Raw genomic sequence first — 24237 nt, 5'->3', positions numbered from 1 at the left:
GCATATCTCCCTACGTACACCGACTATACTCCCCAGAGACCGCATATCTCCCTACGTACACCGACTATACTCCCCAGAGACCGCATATCTCCCTACGTACACCGACTGTACGCCCCAGAGACCCCATATCTCCCTACGTACACCGACTGTACGCCCGAGACCCCATATCTCCCTACGTACACCGACTGTACGCCCCAGAGACCCCATATCTCCCTACGTACACCGACTGTACGCCCGAGACCCCATATCTCCCTACGTACACCGACTGTACGCCCCAGAGACCCCATATCTCCCTACGTACACTGACTATACTCCTCAGAGACCCCATATCCCCCTACATACACCCACTATACTCCCCAGAGACCCCATATCCACCTACATACACGGACTATACGCCCCAGGGACCCCCATTTCCCCCTTCGTACACCGACTATACGCCCCAGAGACCGCATATCCCCCTACATACACCGACTATACTCCCCAGAGACCCTACATAATCCCCCAGTGCCTCGGGGATTTCCCCCCCCCCCCCCCATGATCACATGACCTACCCACGACTCCACCTCCGTGTGGTTCTTTTCGAGAAGGAAAACAAAGGATCTCGATTACTATTGGTCCCTGCCCCGAGAGCCCCGCCTTCCTGCCTGACGTCATCACAGCTCCCCAGTGTGACAGATGGTAGGCGTGGCCAAAATAGAACGCTGACTTTCATCCGGGCACCGCTCTGTATGTCACACGCTGCGTCCCGGAGGGTGGGTGGGCGTGCGTGCGTGCGAGTGAGGAAGGATTTCTATAAGACACGAGCTGTGAGTCGCTGTTTGTTTGGCCAATCGAGACGCGTTTCTGTGTTGTACGGCCGGTTTGAATCCTAGTAGCTGCCGTTAGGTTCGTTAGCCGGGAGAGCGCCGCTTCAGCCGCGAGCCCGCAGTGTGAGCCCGAGAGGCTGAGCCTCCCCCCCTCGCCGCGAGGATGCCGAGGACCCCGCGCAAGAGGTGAGTGAGCGGAGGGGTGGACGGGGCTGCCTGTCCTGGGCGACAGCCGCTCCCCGGGCCTCCTGCTCAGCCTCCGCCCCTCCCCCCCGTGTCTCCCTCCGTACCCCGGCACCCCTTCTCCGCGTTGGCAGGCCGGGGGGGTCGGACGCTGAGCGGCCCGGGGCCTGACAAGGTGTTTCTCCTCAGTGAGGTCCTGGCCTCCTCCTTGGTGAGCAGCGTCAACCACGCCCTGGGGAAGCTGCTGGACATTTGGCACCAGATCGGCATCAAGGAGGAGATGCAGCTGGAGCGCATGCAGGCGGTCAAGCAGCACATCGAGGTGAAGTGGGTTGTGGTGGTGTGGGAGGGGTGTCTCCTCACCCTGCACCTCTGTCCATTTCTCTGCCCAGCAACAATCCTGCCCACTCCTCGTTTCCTCCTCGGTGGGCTCTGCTCAGCCTCATCCCTGTGCATTCCTCCTGCAGTTCCTGGGGTTCTTCATGGCTTGTGGGGGCTGCAGCTGGTCCCCTTTCCTCCTTCCCAGACGGGGAGTTGCAGTGGGGAGGTGCAGAGGGACAGATGCTCACAATGGGGAGGGTAGCAGGGCAGCTGAGCTGCTGGGCTCTTTCTGTTGCTTCCTGTGAGAATGGCAGTCCCATCCCGAGGGCAGGGGATGTGCCTCCTACCTGGCTTCTCTTCTCCAGGAAGTGGGGAAAGCAGCCATTCAGAGGGAGGTTTTCTCCTAGCTGGCGCTAAAATCATGTGCCTGTCAGTGACCTAGCTCTTGTCTCAAAAATATTATTTCCTGGGTTGCAACCTGGCCCACTTTAAGCACTGGTGTCCACCTGCTGCTAGATGTACTTTCCTGGGAACTCCCAGTCCATCCTGATATGTCCAGCACACAAGCCATAGAATGCCAGAGCTGCAGCTATGTATGTGGCCTCAACTCTCAACCCGCTGTGGTGCTGTGAGAAGAAATACATCAAAGGTTATAAAAACTACAGTAATGAGGGCCATATAAATATCATTTTCACACCTTTGAGTGCTTCTCTTTGCAACTGGAATATTTCCAATGTAGTTTTTAGATGAACTTTTTTGAAAATAAAGTTTTGCGTTATAGATTATTTCGATTCTGTTAATAGAAGCAGAGCACTGTCTTACACACCTTGCAAGCCATTTCTTACCATATTAGACTCTTCTCTCCTCTCCCCTCTTCAAACCTCACTAGTACTGCCGCTCTTGCCTTAGAAAATAAACAATGAATGAGACAGGACTCTCCCATTAGGAATATTTTCTCTCAAATTCTCACAGCACAGGAAGATTTGACAGAACAAGAAGCAGTGGTCTCAAGTTGCAGTGGGGGAGGTCTAGGTTGGATATTAGGAAAAACTATTTCACTAGGAGGTTGGTGAAGCACTGGAATGGGTTACCTAGGGAGGTGGTGGAATCTCCATTCTTAGAGGTTTTTAAGGCCTGGCTTGACACAGCCCTGGCTGGGGTGATTTAGTTGGGGTTGGCCCTGCTTTGAGCAGGGGGTTGGACTAGGTGACCTCCTGAGGTCTCTTCCAACCCTAATCTTCTATGATTTGTCACCTGCATGTCCTATTTAGCTGCCTTAGCTGTGCATGCACAGAGTAATTTTAAATGGGTTGCAACTTGGTCAAATAAAACAAATCTTCATCAGCACACTCAATCTCTCTACTCTATGCAAAATTTCAACTCTGCTTGGGCATTTCAACAGTTAAGTTGGTAAGTTTTTTCTTGTGTGTTGTGACTGAAAAAGTTTGTTCAGACTATGCCTGAAAAACTTCAGATTGAAAGATAAAGGCTTTGGAAAGCTGAGCAACTGTGGTTAGAACAGTAACTTCGAGGTATCTTTAAAACTGTACTTTTTTTTGTTGGAATAGTTATTGGTACAGGGTACCACCATGACACCAATTCAATCATAAATTCCTTTATTAAATCCAAAGACCAAATTATATTTATGCAATTGCTCTAAATGTGTCTAAAAAGCCTATATAACCAGGGATTACTACATCCAACCAGTAACGGATGTTCATAAGCATTTAATAAAGACACAAATGGACTAAATCCAGGGGTGCTTAGACCTATGTTAGTTTACTCCAACTTGGGCAGGCAGTTATTAGTAATGAACCCCTAAGAGTTCATCTTTTTATACCCTTTAACAAACAAGTGATTGCCAATTCCTAACTTTAGCTAAAAACTAGTTTTGGGTTGGGAACACTTACGCTTGGCATAGACAAGTTACAACTGAGCCCTTTTCTTCAAGATAACGTAGGTGTGTCAGGGATCACTATAAGTTTATCGTATCACAACTTTTCTTAGAATCCGCTCTGATAATGAGAAATTTCTTCTCATCACCTACATTGAGTTCAGCATTTTTACAACTTATCTTGCCAGCTACATTTTTTTCCTTACAGACTTCCCACAATGGCTAACTGACTTTTGTTTTACTTAAAACTACAAATCACAAATTTTCCTTCATTCCTACACTCTTGTACATTGTAGTTAGTGATGTGCTAAAGCTGAATTGTGCTAAGCACCTAAGTTTCTGCCTCCTCACATTAGTACAGAGATTTGAGCAGACACCAAGCTTACTACAAAACAGACTGATGTTTGTATGATTATCCTAGCTTTCCAAAATGAAACCTTAGGAGCTGTTGGAAAGGGAATGTAAGCTTGGCATACCCTATATGGATGGCCATTCTAAATGTATGAAGTAGTGCAACAGGTGCCAAATCAAAAATGGGCTAGAGATCTTAGGAGCTAGGGGAGTTGGACTGTGGAGACCTACAGCCCAAGGAAGTGGGCCAGACAGATCTGCATGCGGAAGTACCATAGAGGTTAGAGAGAGAAATGGCAGCTTCCACACGCTTAGACCCAGCTTTAGAAACATTTGGGATCCAAAAGTTGGGTCCAGTTACAACAGATTGTCCCCCTAGGAGGATTCAGCCAGATCTGTACCATGGAATTCACTAAATCTACATAAGTATACTAGCTCTGCAGTGATGGAAAGAGCAATAAAGTAATCGGTGGTCAATACATTGAATCTAAATACACATTGGGAGCTGCTTTGCTGAGTGAGTAGTGATCATTTTTACAGTTTTTCTGATCATGATGATACTTAAGTCAACAAAAGATTTGTCCAGGCTAACTAGTTTGAACTAATGAACTACACAGATGTACAGTTTTCTTTACTCAGTTTCTTAATTTAGGTATAATCTTGGTGCAAGATTTGGTTCATACTAGTCATGTCCTGAGCTTAGAGACATTGACCTTTAAAATATATTAAAATACAGCTCAAGTGAAAGGTTTAGGCCTGTGCAAGGTCTAGAGAGGTGCTTAGGAAAAGTGATTAAATCTTACAGACCCAGGCCTGCAAACTAGTTTAAATAAGTAACAAGACAGGTGCAGGGTCAAATGTTACAGTATCGTCTATTTTGAGTCAACCATGGACCAAGTAGATCAGGATCATGCCATTTGAGAACTGGGGCTCGTAAATTGGATTTAGATATCTTGTTAGGGAATTGGTAGCATGTACAATTACTGAGGCTGTCTTGTGCCAAAGCTACCCTGAAGCACGGCAGCAGGCAGTTTTGACTTGTAAGATTACATGCATACTAAAGTAACTTAATCAACACTGAAACAGCTTATTGCCATATGGGAGCTACTTGTGAACATTCATTTGTTTTACAATACTTGACAAACCACCCAGTTTTTATGTTAAAGCAAACAAACCAGATACTGCTGGCTTGATTTAGAGATTGGGAAGTATTAGAATTAAAGGGTAGGTCACTAATGATTAGATTAAGAGAGCCCTTCATAAAAAGCAATGGATGCCTCTATACCTCTGATTTAAACATGGGATTTAATATTGATTTTCTTAGCTAAGTGTGGCTGAACAGATTATCCACAGAACAGATGGTAAAGCTTGAGGACCAGAAAATACTGAAGGTCAATGTGTGAATTCAACATCTGTAACTTAAGTGCCTCATTTTGTAACAGTATCCCTTTTAAAATACTGTAGTGTTCTAGTGCATTGAGTGCAGAAGTTCTGCCAGGTTGTAGCTATATTGTGTCCCCATAGATTAGAATAATCAGAGCAAATGCCTCATGACGTTCTCTGAGCTCATCTGACTACACTGAAATTTTATCCAATCTATTGGTAACCAGGATGGAGAGTTGTATCTCACTTAGAAGCTCACTGGATATCAGTTTAATTCACAGTCTGAAGTTAGTTACTGGACCAGGCTGAAGTAAATAGCTCTTGCAATCCTGCAAGCTGAGGAGATGAGCTTAAGCCTAAAGCTTTCCCTTTCTCTATTTGTAAGATCTAGAGATGTCTGGAGGCCACTGTCTCCTTGTCTGGGTTGCAATTAGTCTTCAGATATGGAGCAACTATGTAACTGGCATAGTTTGGAGGGAAGGGACAAACTAGTTTGGAGCATATGGGCAGTGTAGAAGGAGAGGTGCACATATATCCATTCATTTCTTTCTTTCTTTTAAAAGTGAATTAAAATGACTGCCTTCTAGTTAAGCAGGAGAACATTAAACTTGCTCCAAATCTTTTACGTTCAAACATTCCATTGGGTGTCTGCTTTCATGTTGCTCTTCTTTCAGGCAAGATGATCCTGCAGCATTGTCCCAACAATTTCTGAAAAGTAGTAGTGAAACTTATTAGGATCCTATATTGGAGGAGAAGGCTCATGCTATTGGTAGTTGATCTTAGTCTCTGCATTATTGATTTGACTTACAGTTCCATTGATGATGGAGACAGACCTGTTGGGTCACAATCTTACAGTTCATAGAAGACAAAAATACCATGCCTCTGATAAACTTTGGGAGTGGGGTTTACTGATGTTAAGCATGAATAAACATATATATATATATATATATATATATACACTGAAATAGATTGTGGAGTTTGTGAAGTGGTACTCAAAACTGGAAGGGTTATACATGAGTCACATAACAAATGCTGGAACATCAGGCATGCAGGTTTTTGTTTTCCTTGCAACAGTTAATATTGAATTTTGCAACTAGTGTCTAGGTGTATGGAGGCAGGAGTGAAAACGTGCTGCAAGGATCAGTAACTAAGAAGAAGCTCCAAAAACTAACGCCATGTGCCTAACTTTCATGTGAATTAAAGACCTCTACTGCTTCTCTCAAACTGCATAAAATGTTGCTCTGTATTCTACTATTTAGAAAATACCCAAGCAAAAACACCTTCTGTCATGCTCACCATGCTGTTTTATCTGATTTTCCTGGAGTTATTTTTTAGAGCAGAGTTATATTTCAAGTAGTTTCCTTTCACGAATACACAAACAGAAACTGAATCTGAGAAGCTTGGAATAGTATCATGTGCTACCATGAACAAGGAACTGGTAAGAGTGCTCAAGTATCCCATTATATAAATGGATTCTGATTAGGGCTGCCAATTGCAGTTAATGCAAGCGATTAATGCAAAACAAATGAACTAGATTACAAAAAAGTCATGATTAATCAGTTTTAATTGCACTGTTAAACAATAGAATACCAATTAAATGATTATAAATATTTTGTATGTTTTTCTACATTTTCAAATATAAGATTTCAATTACAACACAGAATACACATTATAGTGTTCACTTTATACTATTTTTATTACAAATATTTGCACTGTAAAAGAAAAACAAAATAAATAGTACTTCAACTCCTCATACATGTACTGTAGTGCAATCGCTTAATCATGAAGAATTAGAATCATGTAGAATTATTTTTTTACATAATAGCATTCAAAAACAAAACAATGTAAAACTTTAGAGCCTACAAGTCCACTTCGTCTTACTACTTGTTCAGCCAATTGCTAAGACAAACAAGTTTGTTTACAATTATGGGAGATAATGCTACCCACTTCTTATTTACAGTGTTACCTGAAAGTGAGAACAGGTGTTTGCATGGCACTATTGTAGCTGGCGTGGCAAGGTATTTGTGCCAGGTACACTAAACATTCATGTGCCTCTTCATGATTTCACTTGTTCTATTGATAGGTACCTAGAGGCTAAATAGAATAGTCCTGGGGGAATTCTGCGCCACTGCACATGGGAAGAATTTATATCCTCCACAGCTTTCTTTGCTTCCCTGCAGAATAATGACTTTCTGATGGGGAAGCAAAAGGAAGCCACGAGCAGTCATGTAACCCTCCCCAGCAGTATGTTGTGGGTGCCCAGGGCAGCAGGCAGAGAGGTAACTCACTGTGGAGCAAGGGGAGGGACTGCAGAAGACCCGGCTGGTGGCTCCTACCGTGGGCCGGGCTCAGCTGCTAGTCCTGGCTGGGCTGGGGAGGATGGGACTTCCCCTGCACGGCTTCTGGGGCTGTCATACTTACCCCGGATTTCTCTCCTGGCTGTAGGAAGCTCTGCAAACTCCCTCTCACCACCCCCACCCCTGTGCTTCCTGCACCCATCGGTCCTCAGCTGCAGGGGGAGGGATCACTGTACAAGGAGCTGCTCCCCCATCCACCCAACCCCTGGTGCATCCAGATCCCCCTCATACCCAGTGCTACTTCCCTTGCACCTGGACCACCCTGAGCCACCTGCACCTGGATCCCCACCTTACTGAGCCCCAACCAGCTGCACCTGGATCCCCACCCCACTGAGCCCCACTTCCCCAGCATCTGGACCCCACCACAGAATGCCCTCAGGAGTAACAGGAAGAGGGAGCAGGGGTTGTACAGTGTTTAAGCAGAGATACTAAGAATAGCTGTGTCTTGCTAACTAACATATGGGCAATATGATGTTTTATAGATGCTCCCAGAAGAAAAATAATTCATATAGGTTTCCTGAATGGATGGCGATCACCTGCTCTCCATCCACATAGGGGGAAGGTTTTGGTCTTTACTATGACAGAAGTTCACTGCTACAACTGCCTTTCTGAGAGACTGGAATAGGGGAGCAAAGTTGCACACTCTGTGCCAAATGATCAGAAAATGAGATGGGGAAGCTGGAGAGTATTGACACTTCATTTGTGTAGCTGAGTAGAGGCTGCCTGGAGTCAAGAAATACCAAAGCTGCATGTTAAGTAACTAACTACCACAGTGATGTTGCATGATCATGATGGGGAGGCATAGAGATTCATGCTGAGTTGGTGAACTCATCTCCCTTGTGACTCATGGTAACTTAAGTTCAGGCTACAAAACTAAATTCTGATGCCCACCTTTGTTCACCCAGATGAGACCCTACTTAAGAACCATAGTTACCAACAGGGTGCTTGTATGGAATTTATTATCTATACTGCAGGAGCCACAGTCCTGGACCAGGAACCCATTGTGCTAGGCACTGTGTGGCAAAGGCCATCCTTGATCCAACGTGCTTAGTCTGTTTTTTATGACATACTTCAATAGCCAAAACCAAATGCACCCAGAAAAAAATACTGTAGGGCTGTTTGTATTTCAATAAGTATTTGAGGGTTGTTGAATAATCTCTCAAATGAGGTACTAATCTTAGAGTTGCTTGTAATAGGCTGTGACCATTTACATTTACATCTAAAATTCTGAAACTTCATTAACTCATTAATTATGGGCTCCTGCATACAGGATAAGTCCCAAATTTTAACTGACTTTCCTATCAGAGAGTCAGTTGTCTTGGATTTAAACCACTTAAATGCCTCTCAAGTGAAAATATGCCATATGTAGCCCCCTAAGAAGCTATTTATATCTTTACAAAGGAACTAGGAAAAGACAATTTGACTTTTTCAAGGGTCTCTTAGGCATGAATTAGCAAAATGTGCGTTAGGTCAGATTTCATAAATGGATAACAAATCTCTCAGGTAGGCAAAGCCAGCTGCCCAAATTCTAGTGAAATAAAAATAGAGATGCTTGATAGGCATACCTTCTTGCCACTGCTAAGGTACTTTGTAGTTCTTAGGATCACACATGACATGGAAAAACATGCCCCCTACTTAGACTAGTTTCCTAACTAAATGTTAGACATGAAAAAGAAGGATTTAAATACTGGGTTGGGCCAGTGGTCCACAGGACCAGTGTCTTGCCTAACAACAGTTATTGCCAGATGCATCAGAGTAAGGTGTTTGAAATCCCAAAATGGACAATTATAGAATATGTGGCCTGTAGCAACTTAACTGATTACACCCCTCAGAGGATGGCTAATTCCCTTAAATCTGAGGGTTTATTGCTTTCTAACACTTTCTTTTTAATCCTGTCTTGTAATTGTGAGTGTCTTCATCCATATAAATACCCAACATGTATTGATCCAGCCATCTGCAGTCTCCAGCTGTGCTTCAGCAGCAAGTTGTAGCTGTATTCCAGTAGCTAGCCCCATATTGCCCCTCAGATCATATGCAAAGTAGCTCCCAACTTTCTGGATCAGCTGGTGATGGATATAGGCAGCAAGTGCTGTACAATAGAATCCTGAAGAATCTCCTAGAGCTGATTTATTCTTCTGTTTCCTTGAACATGGTAAAACATAGCCTATTTGCAGCTTAGTGGTTTGGCTGTCTGAGGTAGCAAGCTTTGAAAGATTCCTAGCGACCTGTTCCACTTCCTTCCTGGTCTCCAAATTGTTGGAAGTCATCAGAATGATCTGAATTTGAACAACTTAAAACAAGTCACTGAAAACTAAGTTAAAAATGGAAACATTGAGTTCTCCTTGACATGTCTTCAGCACTTTCCTAAACACTTAACCTAATCAGATCATTGCACTGACATTTTCTCAGGTTCTCTTGTGCATTTCCAGAACCTTCTCAATGTAACTCCTCTCCTGGAGCATTAATTCATTCATTGGGATGTATTGGCAGGAGTGTCGTAAGCAAGACATGTAAAATCTTTTACTCTACTCCATGCTGATTGGGCATCAGTTGGAGTATTGTCAGTTTTGGGTGCCACATTTTGGAAAGATCTGGACTTTCTCCAGTTTGTCCATAGGAGACCAACAAAAATGATTAAAGGTCTAGAAAACATGACCTATGAGGGAAGACTGAAAAAGTTGGGTTTGTTTAGTCTGGAGAAGAGAAGACTGAGGGAGGCTATAACAGTTTTCAAGAACATAAAAGGTAGTTACAAGGAGGAGAGGGAAAAATAGTTTTCCTTTACCTCTGAGGATAGGACAAGAAGCCGAGGTCTTAAATTGCAGCAATGGAGGTTTAAGTTGGATATTAGGAAAAATTTCCTAACTGTTAGGGTTGTTAAGCACTGGAATAAATTGCCTAGGGAGATTGTGAAATCTCCGATATTGGAGGTCTTTGAGAACAGGTTAGACAAACACGTGTCAGGAATGGTCTAGTTATTACTTGGTCCTGCCTTGAGTGCAGTGGACTGGACTAGGTGACCAAATGAGGTCCCTTCCAGTCCTAGTAATGAAGTCTATTACTATTGAAGTCAGCCTGTTAGATTGGGATCAGTGGGGGGACTTAGTGTTGAAGATAGGTCTTTTAAAAGGGAACTAACTAAAATGGTGCATGTGCTGTGACAGTCTACATAAATGGCAGTTGGTTGATCACTATAAATGTCATTAAGTTGCATGAATAAAATTCCTCCCACTTTGTATAAAAGAAATATCTAATTCCTTGCTTTTATGAGAGCTTTTTATCAGTTGATATTGAAGTGCTTTACAGAGGAGTTAGAGAGTAACAGCCGTGTTAGTCTGTATTCGCAAAAAGAAAAGGAGTACTTGTGGCACCTTAGAGACTAACCAATTTATTTGAGCATGAGCTTTCGTGAGCTACAGCTCACTTCATCGGATGCATACCGTGGAAACTGCAGCAGACTTTATATACACACAGAGAATATGAAACAATACCTCCTCCCACCCCACTGTCCTGCTGGTAATAGCTTATCTAAAGTGATCATCAGGTTGGGCAATTTTCAGCACAAATCCAGGTTTTCTCACCCTCCACCCCCCCACACAAATTCACTCTCCTGCTGGTGATAGCCCATCCAAAGTGACAACTCTTTACACAATGTGCATGATAATCAAGTTGGGCCATTTCCTGCACAAATCCAGGTTCTCTCACCCCCCTCCCAAAAACCACACACACAAACTCACTATCCTGCTGGTAATAGCTCATCCAAAGTGACCACTCTCCCTACAGTGTGCATGATAATCAAGGTGGGCCATTTCCAGCACAAATCCAGGTTTTCTCAACCCCACCCCACCCCCATACACACACAAACTCACTCTCCTGCTGGTAATGGCTCATCCAAACTGACCACTCTCCAAGTTTAAATCCAAGTTAAACCAGAACATCTGGGGTGGGGGGGGTAGGAAAAAACAAGGGGAAATAGGCTACCTTGCATAATGACTTAGCCACTCCCAGTCTCTATTTAAACCTAAATTAATAGTATCCAATTTGCAAATGAATTCCAATTCAGCAGTTTCTCGCTGGAGTCTGGATTTGAAGTTTTTTTGTTTTAAGATAGCGACCTTCATGTCTGTGATTGCGTGACCAGAGAGATTGAAGTGTTCTCCGACTGGTTTACTGGCACATGATGGCATATATCACATTGGTGGATGTGCAGGTGAACGAGCACATCCACCAATGTGATATATGCCATCATGTGCCAGCAATGCCCCTCTGCCATTTACATTGGTCAAACTGGACAGTCTCTACGTAAAAGAATAAATGGACACAAATCAGATGTCAAGAATTATAACATTCATAAACCAGTCGGAGAACACTTCAATCTCTCTGGTCACGCAATCACAGACATGAAGGTCGCTATCTTAAAACAAAAAAACTTCAAATCCAGACTCCAGCGAGAAACTGCTGAATTGGAATTCATTTGCAAATTGGATACTATAATTTAGGCTTAAATAGAGACTGGGAGTGGCTAAGTCATTATGCAAGGTAGCCTATTTCCCCTTGTTTTTTCCTACCCCCCCCCACCCCAGATGTTCTGGTTTAACTTGGATTTAAACTTGGAGAGTGGTCAGTTTGGATGAGCCATTACCAGCAGGAGAGTGAGTTTGTGTGTGTATGGGGGTGGGGGTGGGGTTGAGAAAACCTGGATTTGTGCTGGAAATGGCCCACCTTGATTATCATGCACACTGTAGGGAGAGCGGTCACTTTGGATGAGCTATTACCAGCAGGATAGTGAGTTTGTGTGTGTGGTTTTTGGGAGGGGGGTGAGAGAACCTGGATTTGTGCAGGAAATGGCCCAACTTGATTATCATGCACATTGTGTAAAGAGTTGTCACTTTGGATGGGCTATCACCAGCAGGAGAGTGAATTTGTGTGGGGGGGTGGAGGGTGAGAAAACCTGGATTTGTGCTGGAAATGGCCCAACCTGATGATCACTTTAGATAAGCTATTACCAGCAGGACAGTGGGGTGGGAGGAGGTATTGTTTCATATTCTCTGTGTGTATATAAAGTCTGCTGCAGTTTCCACGGTATGCATCTGATGAAGTGAGCTGTAGCTCACGAAAGCTCATGCTCAAATAAATTGGTTAGTCTCTAAGGTGCCACAAGTACTCCTTTTCTTTTTACAGAGGAGGTGAGAATTATCACCGAGTTAAAAATAAGAAAACAGGTGAAGTGAATTTGATGAAAGTAATTTTAGCATCTGCAAAAGTGGACATGCATACTGAAACTTGATGTGCAAAATCTAGCGATATTAAGGGAACATAGCTCTAGGTTTAGTCCAAACCTTAATGTGCATAGAAAATTGGGCCTGAGAGACAAGGTAACAATCCTCAGGGACTATTTTCTAAGGATTGCTACCTTCTTTTTTCTCTGAGAATATTTTCTAAGCATATGAAGCTTCTGACTATATCTAGGCCTTCATTTCTCAAACTTCATTGCACCATGACCCACTTCTGACAACATGACCCCAGGAATGGGGACTGAAGCCTGAGGTTGCTGCCCTGGGTTGGGGGGCCCAAAGCCCAAGCCCAAACACCTCAGGCAGGTGGGGCCAAAGCCCAACCCCAGGGGCTTCAGCCCTGGGCAGAGGGCATGTAACCTGAGCCCTGCTGCTGAGGGCTGAAGCCACTGGACTTCGGCTTTGTCCCCGGGGACTGGGACTTGGGTTTCAGCTTCATCCCCAGGCCCAAGCAAGTCTAAAGCCAGCCCTTGTGACCCCGTTAAAATGGATCCCCTGATCTAGACCTGTGTTCCCTTAATGTCCCAAGATTTTGCACATTGATTTTCAATATGCATGCCCATTTTTGCAGATGTAATGACTTTCACTAAATTATTTTCATGTGTCTTAAGAAACATGATTTAACAACTGATATAACGTTAGTCAAGTCACCTCTTGGCCATTCACCAGAATACTGTGCAGGAATCCAGCTGCTGAATCCTCAGCTGCCTTAAGCCTCCAAAATCTGACTGGACTTCAGGCACTGCAGTTTTCTTGGATCCTCTAGGCACACTTGGGCCACAGACACTGTGTCTGCTCTCTTCTGAGAGCTGCAACGCTGTGGCCTGCTGCCCAGTCCCTAGAACCAGTGCTGGCCACTCAGACTCTCCCCATAGCTTAAACACAACCTCTTTCAGAGCTCCTGCTATGGGATGTTCTGGGTTCATAGTTTACCTTCTCAAGGGGAATATGAATAGTGTAACACAAATGCACTTTGCACAGGATTCTAAAGCCCGTACTGTTACTCACATGAGGAAATACAGTTCCATACAAAAATAAAACCTACATACCTTTATCTGCTGCAGTTTCTTCACCATTCCAGAGCATTCTTTGGGCTGAGGTCAGTCGTCTGGACAGATCCAGGGTCCTTCTGCTGCATGGTTTGTGTTCTGAAACATGGACACTTCTCTCTCCTGCCCAAAAGCTCCCATGTGGCTCTCCCAGTCTTCCCACTGAGAGTATATCTACATTGCAAACAGGAGGTGTGATTGAAGCACATGTAGGCATACCTGAGCTAGCTCTGAGTCAAGTCACTACAAGTAGTAGTGTAACTGCAAGGTCACAGGCTAGCCACCCAAGTAGTCTAGCCTGGAACCATGGGTACGTAGTAGGGCAGCAAACATGTGCTGCCACACCTACACCACTAATTTTAGCCAGCTGGCTCTATCATGGCTAGCTTAGGTGTGTCTACATGTGCTGCAATTGCACCTCCCTGACTGCAGTGTAGGTGTACCATAATCCTTTTTAACCCTTGCTTTATCTGTCCTCTTTGGAAATTTTCCGCTCCCCCCGCCTGCCCAACAAGTAGGCAGAAGTGTAGCTACTCCTAGGCTCCTGCTAACATCAATATAGCTATTGGCTAGTCACAGTACAAACATTAAAGTTAGGGATCCTCCATTGTCATGGTTTACACTTAAAATTTAGATTGATCTAGCTACGTTGCTTAGGGGTGTGAAAAAATTCACACTCTGCGTGATGTAGCTATGCCTACCTAACCCTGGTGTAGACATGGCTAGGCTGATAGATGAATGATGCAGTTGACATAGCTACCACCACTTAGGGAGGTGTATTACCTACAGCAATAGGAAAAACTTCCATTGTTAGACACAGTTTTTATCTATGCTACAGGGTTAGTGTTGCATAGCTATAGTGCCAAAGCTATGCTGCTGTAGTCCCTGTAATGTAGATAAGCCCTTAGTCTGGTGTGTTTCTGATACAGGTCCTGTCAGCAATGGTGGATAAACAGAAATAGAGGCATTTCATGATACTGCAGTTTTCATAGTGGCAACCTCATAACATTAACCAGAAGTTGTACAGCAATTTACAAATTATATTGATAGTTTAGCACTGGGCCCAGTGTTGGGCTTGATTACTGTGAAGTATGTTAGATCTATCCAAGTTATTAATAATTATTTTGTACCCTTTCCTGGGCAGGATCTGTTGAACGAAATGATTACAGAGGAATGCCAGTTAAAGGAAAGAATCGAAAGCAGCATTGAACGCCGTAAAAAGGAATTGACGTCTCTGAGAAATGAGCTGTCACTGGATCCCTACCTGGTAAGATGGGTCTAGGTTTATTATGCCTGACACACAATCTACTAGTTGACTCCAAGGTTAAAGTTGCTGTTTGAAACTGTTCAAATATGGATTAAATGTTCCCATGTATGTGGTCTTTTGATGTAAAATTTCAATGTTAATATTTATGCTCTTTGAATTTTCTATACAAGTTTTGGGTTTTTTCTTTTTCTTTTTGGTGTTTTCTCCCCCCCGCCCCCACCATACAATTTTCATAAGAAATCTAAAGCTGGTCTCTAGCAGAACATCTACCTCTATTATAATTTGCTTTTAAAAGTATGGGTCTATAGGGATCAATTCTGAGCACATCTGCTAAAACAAGTAGTTTATAGAAAAATACTAGACTAAAGGTCAATTTGCTTTTTATATTAACAAACAGTTAATGTAGCTGCAGAGGCCATCAAATCTCTCCCTTCAGAGAAATTCATGAATTGCCTATTGAAAAATGACTGCTACTGTGATCTGAAGACTGAGGGCTCAGGCCGCATCAGTTAAAATGGTTGCCATTTTGCTACAGTAGGAAAATGTGGAAGCTTACGAAGCCTTTGGCAAATATGACCACTGCCTCCTATTGTTCCCGGTGAGAAGGATACTCCGTTGATATCAGGAATGATTGCAGCTCCTCCCTACTGTTTCAGGAGTAGAGAGGATCCCTGTGGGGAATAAAGGAATATGAGGGGCAGGGAAAGCTGGAGAGGAAACTGGGACATGTTTCATAACCTCAAACCCGTTTACTTGTCTTGCACAAAAAAATTAGACTACTTCCTTCTCTTGCCTTAGTATAACTTAAACATGATCTCTATCTGCTATGTTCAGCAACCATTGTGAGCTGTCATGACTTTGTCCAAGGAAGACCAGTCTCCAGAATTCCATGTTGTCTGGTACACATGGAGCTTAATCCTTGTGTAACCTTGCAGTAAATTCCCTGCAAGGACCCAACTGCTGGACCCAAACGTTTGGTCCCTTTTCCTATCTCTGAGGGTTTCAGGCAACTCCCAGGTGCAGACCCCATGTTTGACATTTTTCTGAGGCAATGGGACACCAGAGTTTGGCCACCTTAGACCCCAAAATAGTACCTCAGCTCTCCTGGGCCACCAATTGCTTAGACACTTTTTCGCTGGAGTCTTGCAAGCTCCACAACTGTGGCTTCAGGGACAATGTGCCAAAAAACACAGGCTTAGGTATCTGGTTAAGAAATTCCTGTGTGACCTTTTTAAAGCATGCTAGTGTTAGATTTTTTGAAAAACGCAAATTTGAACATAGCCGCCACCACCTCCCTTTCTTCCTTGTCTGATCTTGCTACTCCTGTGAATCCTAGGTTAGGACTAGGAAGCACTGCCTGTCTACCTTAATCTGGTCGTCTTGCACATGCTGGTTGTCTGGCCACTTTGTTTTAAGAGGAGTGCTTCTCTAATAGTCTTTGTCCCCCTTTTGCCCATATGCTTTGGTAGGGGAGTTCCAAGTCTCAGCCTACCTCCCACGCCCCATTGGCTTCTGTGCAGCGTCAAAGTCAATGGCTCTACCAGTTGAAAACCCTTTGTTGCAGTTGGAGAGAGTCTTTGAATGTTGACTGCCCTTTAAGGCTCTGACACAGTGTCTGTCTTTTCACTAGGTGTCAGATCCCTGTTACAAAATGCTCTAATCCATAAAGGCGATTGCAGCATAAAATAGCCCCCCTGAAACAAAATGAAGTTCACCAAACAAAACGGGTTTCAAAATTTGACACAGACATATATCCCCAACTTGTCACAGCTTACATCTCCATCCCGGAAGACTTACCTCCATATGCTCTGTTAAAATCCTTGAACATCTACTTAGAGCACACTAAAGCCCCTAAAGTCCACCCAGTGCATAAGGTTTTCATACCAATTTGCTGGTTAATTCAGTTACCAAAAGACCATGGCAAAGTGTATGTCTGTTTCACACTCCTTTGACCTCCTTGGCCCGAAACTACAAATCCATGTCAATCAAGGCTTGCTAGATTGGAGATAAGAGTGCATAGCTTGCTTTAGGAATATTTCTATCACAGACTTGCCAAGCAGTTTACAGGCTCCCCTCCTTTCACATTCACACTGTGCTGTTGCTTGGATTGATTATCTGTATAGGACTCCTTGCGCTCCAGAACTTGTTCCCAGGGTTAGATGGCCAAAATCTTGTAACCAGAACCTGTTTAATTGGATGGTCCTTCTTCTCAGTTGACTGACTTTTGACAGAGTGTTTACTCTTAGAAGTGGGCTCATTGTGCTTGAATATTGAGAGATCTTGAAGGTTTGGATCAGGTATACATATACTCATTATATATTAACTCTAGTTTAAAAAAACCAAACAAACCTGCTTATACTATTGGCCCTGTTGCTCCTCACTGTAATTGTGCTGTTTTCTTCTGCAATATCCCTTGAGATTTATTGCACTAAAGAGTGCAAATTCTGCACACAGGGTGTTCTCTTAAAGAATTGAAAACTTGCCTGTAATTTCCCTCTGATCATATGTTGTGGGTTTCTCATGTACCTGCTACTTCTCCTCAGTTTGGATTTTTAACACTTTTCTAGATGTTTCCTCTTGCACCTTGTCCATTCTTCTCTGAGACACGATATTGTAGTGATCATATTAAATTGGCTTATCCTTGGAGATTTGTCTCCTGCTCAATCAAAGGAATTGACTGGAATTTTGGAAGGTGTCTTTTATACTTGTGGGGATGGGCCTAGCTATGTGATGGCCTGTAAGTAGGGGAGAAAATGGGGTAGGGGACTGTCTCTATAGCTGCCCGAAGGATTAAACTTCTGGGCTACGGGAATTTTATCAGTCTTAGGTGAAACAACTAAGATCCCAAGAATGAGAACGTGAGAAGGTAAGTAACTTCAGCGAACAGAAGTACAGGTCTCTTTCCCTTCTAGTTGCACACACTGAAGTTTTGGTCCATCACACATTGATTGTACCTGACTACTTTTCTTGATGCCAAGTCACAACCAAATGTTGCAAGGCATTATGTATCCTTACGATTACAAAACATGCTTCAAAAACTTCACAGGCTGAAGAGGGTATATCCATCCTTCAGATGGAGAAAGATCTACGACTGGCACTAGACGCTACACTCAAAGAAAAAAATGAGAGGCTGGAGGAATTAAAGCAACTTCAGCAGCAAGATGAAAAGCTCTGTGCTGAGCTTTTTGCTACCCCTTACTATATACCAACTGGCAGCATTCCGAGTCGTTCACAGCTGGAAGAGTTAAAGGAACATGTTAGGATGCGTTCAGATGAGAAGGTAAGTGATGTTTAAAAAAAAAAAAAATCCAATAAATAGAGTGTGATTTGGGGCTATAGAGGAAAGTGTTTTCCACCTCTGCATTTTAACCAGAAAAGAATGCTAGTTGCAGTGTCCTCTGATCGCTGAGTGTAGCTAATACTACTTAGTTTAATACTGATTTTTAATCCAGTTTAATTAAATCATATTATGGCCTAATTATCCGTATATATTTAAAGGCATTATATAGCTGAGACATCTCACCCTGTTTAAGGAGTTCTTTAAAAGTTATTATGGAAAATAATAGTGATGAAATTTTAAAATGTTTGTCTAAAGTACAACTTCACACTGTCTAAGAATAAAATTTTAAATGCTGTTCCCATGAACTGAGTTCCCTTTTCTCCCTTTGTGATTACCAGATAGTGCTTGGATAATGGCGTACACTTCAGCTTCTGTGCAGTGCTTTTAAGTTTTAGATAGTTTTTGTACAGTATAGTTACAAAGCTATCAATCCATACTCAGAAAATGGAGTGACCTGAACTAGCCAAATCATATTACTTTCGCTATTGCCTTGACATGGTATCTTAATCTACAGAGCCTCAGTATGAGACAATATTCTAACCAATTGTATATAAAATGCTTGTTTTTAATTTTTCAATAGAAACAATGTCTGGAAGTTTTTCTCAAACTAAGAAATGAAATCAGGCAGTATAATGAAGAGATTGGGCATACACCTGATTCTACTCTTGAAAAAGAGGCGCTTTCTGATGATGAGGAACCTTTTTGTCTTGCCAGTAAGAACATTGAAGCTCTTCAAACACTTGTTAATAAGGTTAGATTTTTAAGTGACTAAGAGAAGATATAGGAACTGTTCTTAACGATCACATGTAACACTGACACCTATAATTAGGCTGCGTAAGCATTGCCATTATAATACTTCCTACATCCTTAAGAACATAGGAATTGCTATGCAAGAGCAGTAGTAATCCATTGCGTCTAGTATTTTGTCTGGCAGTGGCCAGATCTAGATGCCTCCCCTCCTCCTCTTTGTGGCTATATGGACAGGATTGCTATCCTGTGCTTGGTGCTCCCTTAGGGCTCAAGCAAAGCCAGGGGAGCAGACAGAGTGCCTATTTTTCCCCCTTCTTCTTAGCCATTAGGCTTCTGAGAAGCTGAAGCAGAGTAGATGGACTAGCATTTTCTAGCACTCCTATTCACACTCTTTTGAGTGCTCTGGGGATTCAGGGGAGAAAAAGGTAGCACCATGCTTTCCTTTTTTCAGTTTAGTTTGCCTCCTCTCAATTCTGAACAAAACTGCAAGAACTTATTATAATTTTTTCTAGACCAAGAACCAAATACACAGGAACTCAAAGCCCGTTCTTAAAGATAGCTATATTGAATAACTAATATCCAAATACCATATATGGTAGCATCTGTTTTATGATGAGCACACAAGCCACATGTTTCAAGACAATTAAATGCTAAAGTCTTTCAGTGTGTCTTGACTTCCTTGTTCTTTGTTCTCTTCTGTTAACCTCAGAATTGATAATAAATAAGCCATTGGCAGTATATGCGCAATGCCTTTAGATTGGAAATAGAAGGTCTTAATTTAAGTACTCTATCAAATAAACCTGTTCTGCAACAGTTCGCTAACTCATGCTGGTCCATAAAACACTTGAAGCTGCTGGAACCTTGTCTGTTAGGGCTGGTGGGATTGATAATGTTAATGCAGCTGAGTTGGTGGGAATATTTTAAATCCCTGGTATACATGCAGTCTTAGAAATGGATTCTCCTATTTGTTGTTGCATGATAATAGGCCAGCTTGAGAGCTTCCACTATCTACTCTTTAACAATTTTGTTTGAGCTTCCAATGCTATGTCTAACGCTTCACCAGCAATAAATTCATTTAATATAATAAAATTCAGTCTTCAGGCATGTCCTGATAAGAATCAGCCAGAAGGGAAGGGTTATGACTGTTTCCACAATGTACCATAAACTCTGAGTGGCAGTTGCTATTAGTAATGTCAAGTGATGATAATTTGCAGGGTTACTGGCAACTCTTGATTTCTGGTTGTATTAATGATTTAAAGATATTTTTCTATCGGCTTACATCAGGAATGAACTAGACCTTTGGACATTACAATAATATTTGTGTTAAAGAGTATAACCTTGCATCAAAATAGTGACTTATACTTAACTGTACAGATCCCACAAACTTAGTGTCCTCACTGCAATGCTGTAAGAACAAGCTTTCTTCCTTTTTCCACATCTTTACTAGAGCGTGTACATTATTTCTCTTCCATTGTGGGTTGGTTCACCTTGCTATTATACTGTAATTTCTCAGCGTTCTTCTACATTAAGGTGCTATCCTCTCTGAAGTAAGTTTACCTCATGCTATCATACTATGTGCCTTGTAGTTGCAGTTGAAGAAAGAATCAGTAATCTCAACTCGGGAGGCTCTCAAGGAGAAGGTACGACTTCTGTGGAATAGACTGCACTGGCCAGTAGAGAAGCAGGAACAATGTAAAATGAATATTAAAGGCTCCATTACTCAAGAAGTTACCATGGTAAGACAAAACCTTGCATATTTTTCATCAGACTACTTCCCCTGCCTTTCTTCTTACAGAAACTATTTTAGGTTTTTCTTTAAATAGACAAGCTTTGTCACAAAATCCAACTACATAAGAAATGCAAGGCTTACACTGAGAACTCACTCTGAGTGAAGGCAAACCCTTATGTATATTCAGATTCCCCTTAAAGTGGTATTTTTGCTGGCAATTGAACCTGTACTACTGTTGCTTTCAATCTGAGGTTGAAACTCTGTCTTCTGAAGTCAGCAACACTTGGGCATGACTTAGGTGCCCTTCAGTTTTAGAGTTCCTTGCAGTTATTGGTTCAATTTCCAGAGAGGGTGGATAAAAATCATTATTTAAAACAAGATTTTTTTTTTAAATTAGGTTAATTTACCTGTTAGTACTCCTTCACTATTTTACCACTTTATGGGCTTAAATTGCTAAACATATGTCTTGTACTATTGGTTTCTTAGTTGGTGATAGAATTTCAGATTGTACATCGATCATTTCTGCCAAGATGTTTCACACTCAAAATGTTTATATGCTGAAAAAGACAAGCTCATAGTGTGAACGCAAACTTGAACACGAAATAGGGGAATAAAAGCCCATGCTACATTTATAGTCTGCACCACTTTCTGATATATTGAACTTCTCCAAGTTAAAAAAAGATGACATATATTTCAATACGCTATACTCATCACTTTGAAGTGACTTAAAGCACAAATCTCACTCACGTAAGTGGTTTTAAAAATCCCACCCTTGGGTACCTAAATGCGGGTGATGCCTTGCCTTGTCACAGTGCTCACCAGGCATCGCAAGCTGTTTAGTTTAGTGTGCGATAGCTCATTCAGGATATGTTGGGCTGTACTGACCATTAGTTGAATCTTGAAATTTTGTGTCAGTTTTTGTAACAGCTAATGCTATTAAGACCTTGATTGGTGGGGGGGATCTCTTAATCAAAACCCTGGATGTTGCATAAATGTTAAACAAATGTTTCTGGTGGTGGTAAGTGTTCTCTGAATAGAAATTAAGTAGCTACCCATAGGGCCAATGGGTATCTTGAATTCAAAGAAGGCATCACTTTCTTCTGGAGGCAGAAAGCGAGGTAGGAGAAAAATGTCTCTGGAAAGTAATCTTACTCATTTTGGTTGCTTAAACTTCAGTTATAGCCCAGGGCCTCAACCAGGTCAAGACCCTGTTGTGCAAATTGACTCATTTGATTGGATAGAAGCTTCTTATTAAAATGGAAGCTGTGGTGTCAGTGCTTCAGGAAATCAGGCCACTTAAGTCTAACTTTAGGGACACAAACTTGAACACATTCTAGTGGACAGTGAAATATTTAAAACAGCATTCAGACTGCATCAGGGCAAATGCAGCGAAAACTAAATCACACTGGGAGGAAACCTGAAGGCTCTGAATAAGAAGTGTGTGCGCCACTCCCTGTTACAATCTGTAGGCAGCAGAGGTTGATGGAGTTCTTGGTCCTGGACAATTAAATTGCTCTAATGTCAAATTCAAAGTGCAAATACCTCAAGAGGCCAAAAATCTTGGTCATTGACTCTTTGCACGAATCTCTTGTTACATCAGAAAAGCACCAAATGTTAATTGTAAGCAATACAAGTTGTGTGTCAAGAGAACTAGATGTCTTTAGCAGGAAGTCTGGCTCTATGAACCAACAAAGACCAGATTATCGGCAATGCTAACTTGTCAAAGACATGGCAACAAGGCTCCAATATTAATCCCGCCATAAATTCAGAGTACTTAACTCTGCTAGAGTGATGTAATAACCAGAGCAGGAAGCGTTGCAGCTAAACCAGTGGCTCCCCTCTTAAGAGCCTACTTGGGTCAGGATAATTTTAGACCTGGTAATGCCTTTACCTGGTAACTCTCTGCAGTCCATGTCCCCCTGTAATAATGCAAATACTGCTCTAGGAGTCTTAGTTAAGGTAGATATTGGAGAGGGTAACTTTTACCTCATTTGTGCTCAAAGTAAAACTATTTCCCCCTATTTATTCCTACCCCCGCACTGTTCCTCAGACGTTCTTGTCAACTGCTGGAAATGGCCCACCTTGATTATCATTACAAAAGATACCCCCCCACCCCGCTCTCCTGCTGGTAATAGCTCACCTTAAGCGATCACTCTCATGTTGCCGGCACAGAGTGCCCAAGGCAAGCAACAGTTGGGTTCGTTGCCTGGTGTGCGTCGCGCCAATGACCACAACGTGGTGGAGAAGCAGAGAGATTTATTTGAAGCTTTAAATAGGGCGCAGGGAGACTGAGCTGTCTTAAATCTTGCAGCCCCGAATGCAGATTACAGTATACAATTTATACCTTTGCTTATTTTATTACATAAGCTTATATAATTAATTACCTGTTGCCCCATATAATACTGTAGCCAATCAGCTAAAGCAGTCAGTTGTGTTTTTTCTTAGTAGCATTGCCTGAGCTTTGCCTTATTTGGGTTTATTTGTTATTAGTTTTTGCTAAATATTTTTGCTTTATTTATATGTTTTTTAGGCCGAAGCTGGCCTTGGCTAGCGAGCCGTGTGCAAAGCTGTTTGTTTGTGTGCTAGCTTCCTTATAGTTGTGCAGGGTCACAGAAAGTTCAAGCAGCAGAGGGGCTTCAGTTTGCCTGGGCCTAGAGCAAGAGGGTTTTATTGACACTTGTGGTTTTTTACCCTCTTGAGTTACCTAGAGTAGTGCCCAGTGTTACCAACAGTAACACCCATGGTTTCATGTTCTCTATGTATACAAATCTCCCCACTGTATTTTCCACTGAATGCATCCGATGAAGTGAGCTGTAGCTCACGAAAGCTTATGCTCAAATAAATTTGTTAGTCTCTAAGGTGCCACAAGTCCTCCTTTTCTTTGTACCTATTAAGAGATTCTTGTTTAGTATGTTTCAAGCACTCCAGTAATCAGTGCCTCACGTCAGCAAAGCTTTATGGCCTCTGCCTGTTGATGTGACAAAACCATGCCTCCCACTTGACTGACTGGGTGTAGACACGTGGCTGAACTTGATTACTATTTCAAGTTTGTCCTATTTTAGCCATTCACGTTCTTTCTGCAATACTGACTTCATAAGGCTATTTTATTTTCCTTTTAACTTGATAAGTGTATTGCTAATCAGTATACTCGCCATATACTACAATAGTTTCCAGAACACTAAAGGCTCAAAGGCTGTGTTGAGGATATGTTAAGATAAACAGCGTGAAGCTATCCTATGAGTAAGAGAGCTAGGAATGTTATGAAGATGCATTGTTGGCCTTAATGCAATGTTTTACATTATTTTAAATAACTTTCTAGTGGGAAGAAGAGCTGCTGCGTCTGGAAGAACTGAAGAAAGAAAGCTTGAAGGGAGTGATTGGAAAAGTCAGACAGGAGCTTGACCTTTACTGGGAAAAATGTTTGTATAGCACAGAACAGAGATCAGCCTTTCATCCATATTATGATGGTAAATATTCACTCTGACCTGCCACTCTTCCATTTCATGTGCAAGG

The 24237-nt window shown here is 42.3% G+C and overlaps 1 protein-coding gene across 2 annotated transcripts in view; it reads left to right on the top strand.

Moving 5' to 3' along the window:
- Window positions 1-752: 752 nt before the first annotated feature.
- LOC140911848 (protein regulator of cytokinesis 1-like) overlaps window positions 753-24237 on the top strand; it is a 35602-nt gene continuing 12117 nt past the window's right edge. Inside the window, exons 1-7 of one of the 2 annotated variants that reach the window (XM_073345807.1) lie at window positions 753-992; window positions 1179-1311; window positions 14783-14905; window positions 17952-18185; window positions 18826-18996; window positions 20582-20731; window positions 24044-24191. In XM_073345807.1, coding sequence (XP_073201908.1) covers window positions 970-992; window positions 1179-1311; window positions 14783-14905; window positions 17952-18185; window positions 18826-18996; window positions 20582-20731; window positions 24044-24191 — 982 coding nt within the window. In that variant the 5' untranslated portion in view covers window positions 753-969. The remainder of the gene's footprint in view (window positions 993-1178; window positions 1312-14782; window positions 14906-17951; window positions 18186-18825; window positions 18997-20581; window positions 20732-24043; window positions 24192-24237) is intronic. The other variant, XM_073345808.1, reaches the window with a different exon arrangement.

The sequence above is a fragment of the Lepidochelys kempii genome, chromosome 5 (genome assembly GCF_965140265.1).
Source record: "Lepidochelys kempii isolate rLepKem1 chromosome 5, rLepKem1.hap2, whole genome shotgun sequence".
NCBI classification, from domain to species: Eukaryota; Metazoa; Chordata; order Testudines; family Cheloniidae; genus Lepidochelys; species Lepidochelys kempii.
The sequence above is the reverse complement of the archived record's forward strand: the minus strand, read 5'-3'. Positions and strand labels throughout refer to the sequence as shown.